Genomic DNA, 13594 nt, shown 5'->3' with positions numbered 1-13594 from the left:
TGGTAACAGCTATAAAAGGGTCAGAGCCTTGAAACTATTAAAGTGGAACATACACATCAGGAAGTGACCTCATTCAGGATGGAAACCAATTTTTATATTCATATGTATCACAATCAGTGGTCAAAAAAAAATCAAGTCCGAAGCCCTCCCTTTAATTTAGGAACTTCGTCAGCTACTGAGAACTTTCCACTGGAGTAGAGACTTGAACTAGGAAACTGCCCGTCAGGTTGGTGAAGAAGCGCCAATCCAGCACCTGCTTTTCACAAGGTGCTGTGCTAGGCAGGATTAAATTGTCTTGGTGTTTTTGAGCAAGGGTGCTTAATTAAATTCTGGGGTGGGGGCGGGGGTGGGGGCGGGGGCGGGGCGGAGGGAAGTTGGTTACTACTGGAGAGAATGAAATAGGCAAGTTGGGACTTATTTCCACTCTGATAGTGTACACTTCTCTATCAGGGTACACTTCTCTGGTGCTAATCCAGGGAAGATTCTCATAATCAGAAAGCGAGTCCAGGTGCGACTATGAATAGCTACTTGGGGCAGGACTCTGGAGTGGCCAGAGTATGCTGTTGAGGAAGGTGTAGGTGAAAGGGTGCAGGAACCACTGGTGTAGGGTGTAGGGTGGAAGCTGGTGGAAGCCAGGGCTCAGCTGCCTTTATTGTGTAGGTAGGTGGAATGTATTGGAAAGAAATGGCAGGATGTGATGTGTTTCAGTTTTAGCAGGGTCCCCGAGGGCGGGAAAACGAATTCGGAGAGTCTTGTAAAAGGTCTGGGCAAGATGGGATGAAGGTTTAAATGAGAACAGAGGGGAGATGAAAGTGGAGGCCATATCAAGAGGTTTAAGTGACAGGGAGCAGAGCAAGTGCTGCACCTTTTAGCCTGAATGACGGGGAGGATGCTGGTGAATGAGAGGGAGACTTTGAGTTTCAGACCCTCCTCTTTTCATCTGTTTCCTAGTAGCGGTTCTTTCGAGGAGAATTTGAAAGCCTCCTGATCTGCATCATCTAATGTGATCCTTGCTTGGTTTGGTTCTGGTCTGGTCTGGTCTGGTCTGGTCTGGTCCTCTCTCCTTTCTTCTTCTTCAGGCATTCATAGGAAAATGAGGCCTCCATTCACTGGGGTTACCCATCCAAAGATTACTCAGAGTCACGGTTAACCAGGAGTGGGGTGTGCCAAGACTGAGTAACTACGGTGGAATGTGGCCTGTGGCTTCTATTACTGCCCTAGGTCGCTTAAATGACAACTCCCTCCCAGAATCCATAGTGTCACCTTTTGCCAAGGAGAGACAGTGGCTTTCCTGTGTCTGAGTCAGAGAGGTGGTTGGGGAGCCTGGCTCCCCACTCTCCTAGGAAGCGAGGGTGCTTGTTTGAAGCATGCTGTCTCCTGTCCCAGAGGAACCGCTGCTGCTGGCTGAACTCAAGCCCGGGCGCCCCCACCAGTTTGATTGGAAGTCGAGCTGTGAAACCTGGAGTGTCGCCTTCTCCCCAGATGGTTCCTGGTTCGCTTGGTCTCAAGGACACTGCATTGTCAAGCTGATCCCCTGGCCGCTGGAGGAACAGTTGTGAGTACTCTGGCACCCAAAGGCGCGCGGGAGTCCTCATGATGAGGAACATGAGCGCTTTCCAGAATCACTCCCTACTCTTTTGGGTCTCCCCGCCCAAGAACAGGAGAGGGAAAGTGGCTGAACAGTTCAGGAATTGATCATTGGGCTTTCCAGTTCTGTACATTGAAAATTCTACCATGTCAGCCCTAAATTTTTTTAACAGCTTTATTGAGATCTAATGTACGCACCATACAATTTGCCCATTTAAAATATATAATACAATGCCTTTTAGTGTATTCACACGGTTGTGCATCTATCACCATGATTAATCTTAGAACATTTTCATTATCCCAGAAAGAAACCCCACATCCCTTAGCCGGGACCCTCCAACTCCTCTACTCTCCAGCCCTGAGCAGCCACGAATCTACTTTCTATCATTGTAGATCTGCCTATTCTGGACATTTCATATTAATCGAATCATATATGTCTTCTTTTTGACTGGCTTCATTCACTTAACAATGTTTTTACAGTTTTCCATGTTGATGCATGTATCAGGACTTTATTTCCTTTTATTGCCAAATAATCTATTGCGTGAAGATACTACATTTTGTTTATACATTTATCTATTGGACATTTGGTTCGTTTTCACCTTTGGCTCTTATGAATAGTGCTGCTATGAACATTTATGTACACATTTTTGCATGGATGTGTGATTTCATATGTTTTTTATGTTTAACTGGTGGAGGAACTATCAGACTTTTCCAAAGTGGCTGGACCATTTTACAATCCCACCAGCAGTGCATGAGTTTTCCAGATTCCCCACATCCTCACCAACACATATCATTATCTGTCTTTTTGTTGTAGCACAGCTATCCTAGTGGGTGTGAGGTGGCATCTCACCGTGGTTTCGATTTGCATTTCCCAGGTGCTACCGTTGTTGAGCACCTTCTCATGTGCTTATTGGCCCTTTATACATCTTTGGAGAATTGTCTATTCAGATCATTGCCCATTTTTAAATTGGGTATTGTCTTTTTATTATCTACCACATTGAGTTTCTGATGTTAACTAGTTTTTCTTTCTTAGGTCTGGGCAGGTCTCAGTGTCTGAATGCTGCGAGCCCCCAGTCAGATAGCCCAGCGTCTGCATTTTTCCATCTGTCCCAGGGCAGCTCTATGTCTGCGTTTATTTATTCAGCCAATGTTTGTTGCCACTCTTTGCCTGAAAGAGACAGGGGCCGAGAATCCCAAAATAAATCAAATGTGGTCTCTGCCCTTGAGGGTCTCATTTATTTTGCTTGAGACATTTCTTTAAATTGCATATTAAAGTTTTTTACAAGTTTAGCCTGAAACTTGTTGCCTTGACAATTGGTAATGCCGATGAGAGTTTGCTGAGATGGGGTACTCTGTACACTGCTGGGGTAGAAGGGTATAAATTTGTGCACTTTCTCGAAGGAAGGCTATTTGGCGATAGGCATCGAATATTTGTACTACTTTTAGAAATAAAACTTTTAGAAACTTTAATTTCAATGAATTTAAGTTCTCCCAATGAATCTCCCTTGTCCTTAGTTACTCCTCCCCACCCTCCATGTGACTAACTTATCCCTTGATACATTGACAAACTCAGGAGGGCAGGGGCTCTGTTAAGCACTAGGCTAGGATATTCAAGACTTCTGTTTCAGTCCTATTCTGCCTCTGATTTTGCGACCCCAGGAAAGTCAGCTCCACCCCTAAAATGGAGATTTTAGTATCTCCAGAAATTAAATTTATGGTAGTAAAATGAATTAATATGTAAACGTATCTTAATTTCTTTGGAATAGAGTAACTACAGAAGTATCCCTTAATTCAAATACAGAAAGTAGGATTTTATAAAAGACAAACATAACTTTGGAGGTTCCAAGCTGTCCTACAAAGTTCTCCCTGTAGCCTGCCTTTTGTGTATTTCTTCCTTGGATTGCAAACTCAGGCCTCTATGCCAGGGCCAGGCAGGTCTGCAGTGTGTGTGGGAGAAGGCCCCATCAAAAAGTTGTTCATTGTCACATCCAGATGTTTTGTCTTAATAACAAAATTTCAGACTGGATTCGGCTATTTAGATCAGAGGTCAGCAAACTTTTTCTATAACAGCCCAGGTAGTAAATATTTTTGGCTTTGCAGACAATATGGTTGAGACTACTCAAGTCTGCTGTTAATAGCGTCAAAACACCCATAGATAACAGGTGAACAAATGAGCCTGGTGGTGTTCCATTAAAACTTTATTTATAAAAACAGACTGCTGGCCGAGGCCTAGTTTGCCAACCTCTGAGTTAGACTAATAGAGTTTTAGAGCTGAAGGAGGCTACACTTCAGTGTAGCTCTAAATTTTACAGGTAAGCTTGGTTAAAATTTTAAAAATATATTTATTTCAACAACGCAACTGACAAAAATGTGATATACTTAATTTTGGGAGGAACAAATGTAATACATAAAGAGGTCCGGCTACGTACACATTAATATAGGATTTCTCATGGAACTGAGTTCTACGTTTATCACCTCTGTTTCCCCTAGTTTGATATACCCCAGAGTGTGGTGAGGGTCACATAAAAAAGTAGGACTTAATACTTGCGCTGATAACGTGTACCACAGACAGGAGACTTTCAGGTTTTGGGGCCAAACCTCAGGCTGTCTAACTGCTCATGCCTCTGAGACATTGTGTGCCAGGCAGAGTGGTGGACGGGCCCTTATCTTAGGGACTGGGTCTCACTTAGCTTATCTGGGCCTATGTTTCACTATAGAATGTAAAAGGAGAGGGTCAAGCTATGAGATCTTTCCAGTCAGTGCACCCCTGAGTAGTTCTGTGGGTTCTTTCTCTCTTTCGACTGTCCCGCTAGTTGATTCCTGTGCTGGATATACCATCAGGGAAGTAAATGAAAGAACCTCATTAATTGATTGGAACATAGCGAGTGAAGGCAAAAATCAACATGTGCAGAGCAAATGATATTGGCAAGAAAGGAGTTTATTTTCTTGCTTCTTAAGAGTTTTCCAAGCTAGAGATGGGAAGTGGAGGAGGGGGCTCGTCGGGCAGGAGAGCAGCAGGTGGGTATTCAGGCTCTGAGTTCTGTCCTAGTTCCAAACCTATAGCGTGCTTTCTTTCTCATGAAAAAAACTGAGTGCATCTTTCCTTCCATAAACCAAAACCCGAGAGAACTTTCCGAGAAAGCGTATGGCTCCCTGGAGCATCTGTGATCTAGTTATCCCACAAGGCAGGTCACCCCATTGTAGGACTGTCACAAATGGGATGAGCCCATTGTAGGACTGTCACAAATGGGATGAGCCCATTGTAGGACTATCACAAATGGGATGAGCCAAGGCCAGTGAAGCCTCTTTTACATGAACTCTAAAAAGAAAAGTCATACCAGAATTATCTGAAGGCCAGTTTGTTTCTAAGACTTTAAAGTCTTAGATAACCCAGTATAAAAAGTTGGTTGACTTGGTGACAATTTCAGACTCATTAAGAATTCTCTACTTCCCCCAGCATCCCTAAAGAGTTTGAAGCCAAAAGCAGAAGCAGCAAAAATGATTCAAAAGGGCGAGGCAGCCCAAAGGAGAAGACTCTGGACTGTGGGCAGATTGTCTGGGGTTTGGCCTTCAGCCCGTGGCCTTCTCCACCCAGCAGGAAGCTCTGGGCACGCCACCATCCCCAAGTGCCAGACATCTCTTGCCTGATCCTTGCTACGGGACTCAACGATGGGCAGATCAAGATTTGGGAGGTGCAGACAGGTAGGTCGTCTCTGGTACAAGGTCCTGGAGGCTTATGTGCATGTTCTGATCAGGGGCAGAAGGGCCACCAGCTTGCTGAGGGGTATAGCCGAGACTGGCAGACTGGGTGCCACCTCTCCCACTGACTCCTCTTTCCACCGTAGGGCTCCTGCTTTTGAATCTTTCCGGCCACCAAGATGTTGTAAGAGATCTGAGCTTCACACCCAGTGGCAGTTTGATTTTGGTCTCTGCATCCCGGGATAAGACTCTTCGCATCTGGGACCTGAATAAACATGGTATGAACTCCTGGGTGACTCCTAAAATACTCTATCTGCTCCTTTCTCTACCAAGGTCATTTTTACCCAGAATAGTGTTTCTCAACCTTTTTCAATATTGTTCCTAAGGAGCCTTTTTAGACATATTTTTAAATCACCCCTACTCACCCCTTGGAGATTTTAATACCAAAGATATACTGTATATATCTATTCATGTACTGAATGTATGTTTACACTTTGTACATACAAAAGAGGTAGGACTTTTTGGGCCATCAAGAAACAATCTTCACCGCTATTGCTCTCACCTCTATTGAAAATACATGATGTAGAATACGTTTTCTCAGTCATAGCACTATTGACATTCTGGGCTGGATAATTTTTTGTTACGTGCCGTCCTGTGCATTCTAGAATGTGGAGCATCATCCCCGGCCACCACCCTCTCGATGCCGGTAGCACCCTCTATAGTTGTGACAACCAGAAAGTTTCTGGACATTGCCCAGTGCCCATGTGGAGGGCAAAGTCTCCTTGGGTTGAGAACCACTGATCTAGAAGAATTCATTCATGTTTGGTGCTTGGTGCTAGAAATAGACTTCCTTTGTGAAGTAGAATCGAGGTCTGGAAGAATTCTCTCAGGCTAGAGGGGTCAGCTTTTTTGGAATTCTGCCTTGAGCAGAATTATCTATAGGAGCAGCCCAATAAAGAATTTCACACATCTCTGGTGACATAGAGAAGGAGAATTCACTGCCAGACCATTCCTCCCCCATGTAGGCTGGGATGCAGGGGCTAGAGACAGGTGGAAGGAGGAAATGGTAATGTAGACAGTTCATGAAGAGGCACACTCATCCCTGATAATGCATAGGCATTGGTACTGTTGTCTGAGCCATCCATGACTGTTCCCCAAATCATGAGAGAGGACCTGTCTCTTGCCCTCTTAGAAACGAACCTGATAATTCGTCAAAACAACCAAGGAGGTGTTTGTAATGTTCTCATCTGAAGGTATCTAATCACTAAGAGAACTCTGGGTAGTTTCTGTCCATTACTATGGAACCTTTGTAGTCACACAATCTAAGGCAGGCCTGCTCGCTGGGAAGGCTTCTCAAAGGCAGTGCCATTTTTAATGTGTGTCCACAGGCAGCTTGCCACCATCTGAGGAAGGTCCTCGGAGTGGCTTTGAAAATCACTTGGTGGTTGGGAAGGGAGGACTGGCTGAGGGCGACTGAGAGGGGTGGAATGGACAATCGTTACGGCTTTTCAAGGAGAGGAAAGGAATAATGTTCCCATGTACCAGGCCCTGCCCTGCATGACTGGCCTTAATTTATTCAACACTCACAACTGCCCCAGGAGGCAAGTACTGTTCTTACTTGACAGCTGACTTATTTTAAAAAACTTATATATACCCACACATATCTGTAAATAAATGACCATATACATTCTTAAAAATATTTTTTTTTCTTTTTTTTTGGCTTGATTTCTCTTTCCCACCCCTCCTCCACCATCTTTCTCATCCCTCCCCTCATTCGAATTCCTCCATAATCCCTCTGTAATCTAGCCCATGCCAAGAGCCTTCCATATTTCTTTCCACATTTTGTTCTATGCTTATATAATCCTATTAGGGCACTCACACATTTATGTGTTTTGGGGTGAGTGTTTCACAAAAATGGAATCATATTCTTCACATTTTTTCTGAATCTTTCTTTTTTCACTAAACAGTACTCCATGGAAAATCTAGATCCTTAATTTCATCTGAATTAACAGGGTGGATGTACCACCCTTTATTTAGTCATTTGCCTATAGATGGGCATTGCATTTTTTCCAAAAACTGAGACCTGGAAAGATGACATGAGCGACCCTTGGGTTTTGCTCAAAGTAGACAGTGGAGCCAGGGTTTAAACCCATTTGCCTAACTCCAGGGCACATGGCCCTAATCACTCTGCATCGTTGCTCATCCAGACCCCTTGGCGTGGGGGAGAGGGTGCGTGTGAAGTGAGGTCCTGTGACGATGGGGAAACCATTACAGAGAGAACTGAAGGTGAACACTCTCGAATTTGGAAAGATAACAGAGGTGGCGGGGGCCTGGAAAGGCTGTTCTTCGCTATCACGGGGACCTGTCAAACCCGATCTCTGTACATCCTTTATCCCAGTGGTCTGTGGATTCTGTAACGGAGGTGGCGGGGGCCTGGAAAGGCTGTTCTTCGCTATCACGGGGACCTGTCAAACCCGATCTCTGTACATCCTTTATCCCAGTGGTCTGTGGATTCTGGTGAACCAGTAGGTAGTGATTTCCCTGGGGCATTAGAATATTGTATTAATAGATTTCAAATGTTTAAATGTCAAATTCTGTCATATTTCATTCTCTACATTAAAAAATGGGCATTGGGACTCAGCCGACAGAGAACTGGATGGATATATGGTTGGGTGGGCCATCACTACCTGTTCTTCGGTCTTTTTGATTTGTGGTTTTGAGAGTTGGTTCACCATTTGCTCCTTTTCTCTACCAGGTAAACAAATTCAGGTGTTATCGGGCCACCTGCAATGGGTTTACTGCTGCTCCATCTCCCCGGACTGCAGCATGCTGTGCTCTGCAGCTGGAGAGAAGTCAGTAAGTCTCACACGTCAGGTGCCATTTCCTATATTGCTTTAATTCAGCAAGACTTAGAGGTCCGAAGTGGCCTTGTGTGTGACAGGTAAACAAGCCAAGTGTCCTCAAAATCCACCTGCACGTCAGTCCCAACAGAATACTTGCTGGTGGGCCACGACCTCCTCTTGCACACCTTCCTTTTGATTTGCACTTGGACGTGAACCGAAAGAGGAGGTGTGTGAGTCGAGTGCTGCCATCACTGGAGAACTGTTTGTGGTACAGAGGTGCTTTTTAAATTTCTTTTCCCCTTGGAGTCTAAGATTTTAAAAGTTGAAACCCACATGTGCCTCCAAATTTCATTGAAACGTCTAATTTGAATCTACATAATTAGGATTTCCATTTCAAATCATAAGATGTACAGTTACTTGTTGAACTTTGTCCTAAAGTCCTGTGTGTTATTTTAAACGATATTAGAAAGCCAAGAACAATTTGGGAACAGTTTGTTTGAATTTGTATCTGCATGGAGCTGTTTGCTGTGATTGACTTAGGAAAGTTAAGAATTCACTATTTGGTACAGCTCAGATGGTTAATCATTCATTGGAGGTTTGCAACTATGCGAAAGTGAGAGTTTTCTTAAGTAAAATCCTACTTGTAATGACGCTCAAAAAGATAGGAAGCGACGAGCTATGTCAGACATACCGTGATGAGGCAGATTTCCTTGGTCCTGTAAACACGTGGCATGTAAAATGAGATGGCCAGTGCCCCCACTTTATTGGTAGCTCTGGAGGTCACTGGACCCCTATTTTTGGTTTTAAGTAAAAGGACAAGATAGCCCTTGGCCTAGGGCTTTGTCAGCACATACTGCTTATTCGCAAACAGGGATCAAAAGTAGAACTCAGAAGCCCGTCCTGACACGTGTTAGCTGGCAGTCTTCCTGAGGTTGGCCCCGTTTATTCTTTCTTAAGGTGAGCTCCTTGATCATGTCCATTGGTTAGGCATCTTAAGAATCCAGGCCCATTACGTTAAGCCTATATGATACGTTCTGGAAGAGCCGGAGAAAAGGCGAATGGAAAACTTGGCTTCACCATGGGGCCTAAAGAGGGCATCGCTGTGCCTTTCACTCACTGTTCGTGTTCTAAGCACTTTATTTCTGCCCCTAACCAGACACCTGTTACTTTCCGTAGGTCTTTCTTTGGAGTATGCGGTCCTACACGTTAATCCGGAAGCTAGAAGGCCACCAAAGCAGTGTCGTCTCTTGTGACTTCTCCCCTGACTCTGCCTTGCTTGTCACGGCTTCTTATGATACCAACGTGATCATGTGGGACCCCTACACTGGCGAGAGACTGAGGTCACTCCAGTAAGGACTGGATCTCTGCTTATGACTTCCTTGTGTGGTTACTGATGAGAAACCTGCCTTGAATTAGACATGTCCCTTTTAGAGTCTGGGGCATGGGAGGGGGCGACCTGGGTAAAAGACACAGTGGAATCAATGCTTGCTCTCAGGCTGCTGTGCGGTAGTGTTTCCTTGTCCATAAAGTTCTCAGATCAGACCTGAGTGCCTTCAAGTCCCTGATATATGAGGCTGTCTATACTTCTTTGGATTCAGCATTAAGAAACCTCAAAGTGACTCTTTCTTTCCATTTACTAATAACCGTAGTAACAAGTTCAGTATGATCCTCTTATCGAAACTGTTATTTCCAAAATGAATTTTCACATTCTCACAAATTTAGTCTACTTTTTCCCCTTTATCTCTGTTGTTTTATGAAGCAAATAATAGGTAGTCCTATAATTATCATGTATCTTTGCCTAAAAAAGACTTTCAGTTTGTACTGTGGCATTAAAGTGAGAGCTGACCTACTTTGCATAAGGAAACTAGTACAGGGAGTGTTAGTAACCCTTCAGCCCCCTCAAGACACTTAGAGCCTTAAGAAATGCACTTTTTTCTAATCTTTGCTGTCAGTCTGCAAATCCCAAGGCTTTCCATGTGGGGTCCGAGATGTGTCAGGAGCCTTTTCATGGCCAGGGCAGTTTGCCTCCTGCCTGGGGATGAAGATAAAGGGTGGCGGGTGGCCACCTCTCCAGGTTTCTTGTCGCGTTTCTTCCTTCTCAGCCACACCCAGCTCGACCCCGCCATGGACGACAGCGATGTCCACATTAGCTCCCTGAGATCTGTGTGCTTCTCTCCAGAAGGCTTGTACCTTGCCACAGTGGCGGATGACAGGTAACAAGAGAAACCTCTTGAGCAAGTGCTTGCAAGTGATCGTAGCATGCCCTGGGGGCCTGGCCCCGGGTCTGCTAATGTGCACATACTTGTCTCTCTCATCCAGACTCCTCAGGATCTGGGCCCTGGAACTGAAAACTCCAATTGCGTTTGCTCCCATGACCAATGGTCTTTGCTGCACATTTTTTCCACATGGTGGAGTTATTGCCACAGGGTATGTATCTGTCAGCCGAACAGATGGGCAGCAGTTTCTGCTGAGTATACCATGTAGCTTTGTAAGGAAAGAAAGCATCTAGAATTTTCCTGCCTATGAGGAAGGCTTTAAGGAAATCTAAGCTTACATAAAATTCTTATTCTGCCACTATAGGTTACCATTTACTCCTCATATTTAATGTAAATGTAATTAAAGAGTTACTATTCATGACAACCCATGGACCAAGCCTACAAGGAAGCTTAAAGTAAGATGATGCAGAATTTATATGGGAAACCATTTAGGGCAGAGACCACCTACTTTCCAGTGACCATCTATAATTCAGTAGGTAGTACTCTAGTACTCTTCCCTCGGTTACACTTGAACTCCATATGATTTAGAAAGAGCTGTGCTGACAGAGATAGCACTTTGCTGTCAGAGGTGTCTGGAGTTCTTTATAGTCCTTTCAGCAGCCTTAATTATTCAGCACCAAGCTTTTACATCCATTTCAACAGTCAGGATTCCATTTCAGTCTGGGAGCCTCCTGCTAGTATAAGAAACATTAATATCCATCACGATGAAACCTATTTCTAAGTCTGTCTTAACACATTGGTTTTTGTCTTGTTTCAGGACAAGGGACGGTCACGTCCAGTTCTGGACAGCTCCTAGGGTCCTATCATCACTGAAGCACTTATGCCGGAAAGCCCTTCGAAGTTTCCTGACAACCTACCAAGTGCTCGCACTGCCAATCCCCAAGAAAATGAAAGAGTTCCTCACATACAGGACTTTTTAAGCAATGCTACATGGTCTTGTTTTCTTTGTAGCAGGATAAATCTTCCTGGTAAAGGAGTAGCTGGAATAATGGGCCAAACATCTGGTCATGGATTGAAATAGTTTCTTTGGGATCTTGAATAGAATGTAGCAAAACCAGATTCCAGTGGACTAGTCACGGATCTTGTCCGCATGACACATGAAAGTCAGTCAGAGAGGAGGAGATTCCACTTCTGTGGCCACAGAGCCTTACCTTAAATCTTCAGTCCACTTACAAACAAGTTTGAACTCTTTCAAGTAGTTTTGATTCAAAGTGCAGTTACTGATGTTTCGATAAGAATAACTAAGTAGGCCTCCAGAGCCTCTCTGTAGGTGCAGAGGGTTTTAAACTCCCCCTGCTGGGAAGTGTGGCTTCTGACTGGCACTTAACCATTGTTGTTTCAGATGCGGTGGTGGCGTTGTTTAAAGCTCTCTGCTGCTGTGTCAGTCGCTGTGATGTTGGCAAGTCTCTCCCTCCTCTAGCTCCTCTCTGACCAGCAGGACAAAGTGTTCACGGAACGGCCTCTGATATTAACTAAATTACAGGTGACTCAGAGGCTATGCTCCTGACTGATAGACACTATAATTGGCTTTTTTTTTTTTTTTTTTTAAACAACGGTGTGCATGTGCAGATGACAAATTTGTCAGGTTACACAAGGATTTATTCCTAAACTGCATGACTGTTCAAATGGCTGAGTTGTCAGTTGTTTGCCATTCATTAGCATATTTATTTGTGTTTTCTCAACAGATGGTAAGGTACAACTGTGTTTTTCTTGATGGTGTCTAAAAACCACAGTACTTAAGTCGAACAGTTGTGAAGATGTCTCCTTAATTGTGTAAAGAATTGGTGTTGTCATCACTTCAGCCAATAGTCTTATGTACGAGGTCTGACTTTGCTGCTTCCCCTCATTGGACTAATGAGCCAGTTTTAGCTCTATCCCTAAAAAATATAGCTCCTTAAAAGTACTGTTCTACAGTGGCATGTAGTTATCTAATCAAGACACCTCATCCAAACAAAATCTGCCTTTGGAAAAATTAATATATTTTAAATTATTTTAAAAAGTGCAACATCTTATCCTTTGGCTTTCTTAATAGGTGTTTTTATGGAGGCCAGTGTAACATAAAACATGGTTGAAAAAGTAGGAGTCTCCTCTACCACCTTTGTTGCTGAAGAAAAACATTTTTCAAGATGAGAGGCTTTCATTGAAGGAAAAAGTTAAAAGCTTTTGGCTCTCCGTTTCATTTTTTCCATTAAGAAAAAAAAGTCATCTTTAAAATAAGTGAGTACAACAAGACAGCTGGGAATGGATTGGGCAAATTTTTAAATTTTTGGTTATCTTGAAAAAATCATTCATCGTAGTCTGGGAGGCTCCAGGTGGCTTCCTTGAGGCCATTCGGCCATTAGCCTAAAACTTCACTGGTGTCCACGGGGAGCAAGTCCTCTATGTGAATGATGGAAATAACCAACTCCTCCCTTTTGGTAGTTTAAGAATTTGACACCTTTATAAAGAATAGCCTCCAAAGTTTATTCCGTGATATCAGAGGTAGAGGTTTTCATATCGATGCAAGTTGAATAAGTCATTGTCTTTGTAACTGGCTAAGGACAGATGAGTCACTTGTAACACAACCAACAAGAAAGCTGCTTTATTTTTATTGTGAAGAGCGATATGAATGCAGCGTAAATACACTGCTGCGTCTGTGCACAGGTCCTCATCCTTCTGGCAGTTGCAGGTTTAGAGTCAGACTAATCTCATGTGCCCTCCCTGCATTAAATAACCGAGTATTGTACAACCTCCTGGCCCCTAATGGCATAATTTAAAGTGGATGTTTTCTCTACTGTCCCCACCACAATTAGGAACCTGCTAGTAACTCCTCTACTTCAAGAGAAGAAATAAAAAGACCAGTTTTTAAAGTAAGAGAACTGAGTCCATTTTATGAGTAGAGCAGTTTGGGCCAGAAATCCATTAACACCTACTCTAAAAACAGATACAGCTGAAATGCAGGTTTTCCCTTCCCAGCACCGTAAAACAAAAGTGGGCAGTGCCATAAGACAGTTGTACATTAAAACTGTTTTGTTCATCTCTGCTCCAAACAGCCACAAACAAGGTACTTTTTCTATATCTGCCACCCATGCCTGGAATGGCATACTCCAAGAGTTGGGGTGGTTGTGGCTTCAGGCAGCAATTCATCCTGTAACTGAGTCCCCTGTTCTCCAGTCACTGCTGAGCCTGAGAAATGCAGCAAATGATCCT

General features: G+C 43.8%; 1 protein-coding gene across 1 annotated transcript; it reads left to right on the top strand.

Moving 5' to 3' along the window:
• The first annotated feature begins 1333 nt into the window (after positions 1 to 1333).
• WSB2 (WD repeat and SOCS box containing 2) lies at positions 1334 to 13258 on the top strand. Its single transcript, XM_011355847.2, has 8 exons — positions 1334 to 1555; positions 5045 to 5289; positions 5433 to 5564; positions 8042 to 8142; positions 9306 to 9478; positions 10232 to 10342; positions 10449 to 10556; positions 11163 to 13258. The coding sequence occupies exons 1-8, from the start codon at positions 1368 to 1370 to the stop codon at positions 11323 to 11325; spliced, it is 1221 nt and encodes a 406-aa protein (XP_011354149.1). The 5' UTR covers positions 1334 to 1367; the 3' UTR covers positions 11326 to 13258.
• The last annotated feature ends 336 nt before the right edge of the window (positions 13259 to 13594 follow it).

This window comes from Pteropus vampyrus, unplaced genomic scaffold (assembly GCF_000151845.1).
Source record: "Pteropus vampyrus isolate Shadow unplaced genomic scaffold, Pvam_2.0 Scaffold23, whole genome shotgun sequence".
Lineage (NCBI taxonomy): Eukaryota > Metazoa > Chordata > Mammalia > Chiroptera > Pteropodidae > Pteropus > Pteropus vampyrus.
The sequence above is the reverse complement of the archived record's forward strand: the minus strand, read 5'-3'. Positions and strand labels throughout refer to the sequence as shown.

Bases quoted from the DNA above. Each gene is read 5' to 3' on its own strand.
- WSB2 (XM_011355847.2), top strand. From the start codon at position 1,368: ATGCTGTCTCCTGTCCCAGAGGAACCGCTGCTGCTGGCTGAACTCAAG. The intron at 5,565-8,041 runs GTATGAACTCCT...TTTCTCTACCAG, and splicing joins CTGGGACCTGAATAAACATG to GTAAACAAATTCAGGTGTTA. The intron at 9,479-10,231 runs GTAAGGACTGGA...CTTCCTTCTCAG, and splicing joins GAGAGACTGAGGTCACTCCA to CCACACCCAGCTCGACCCCG.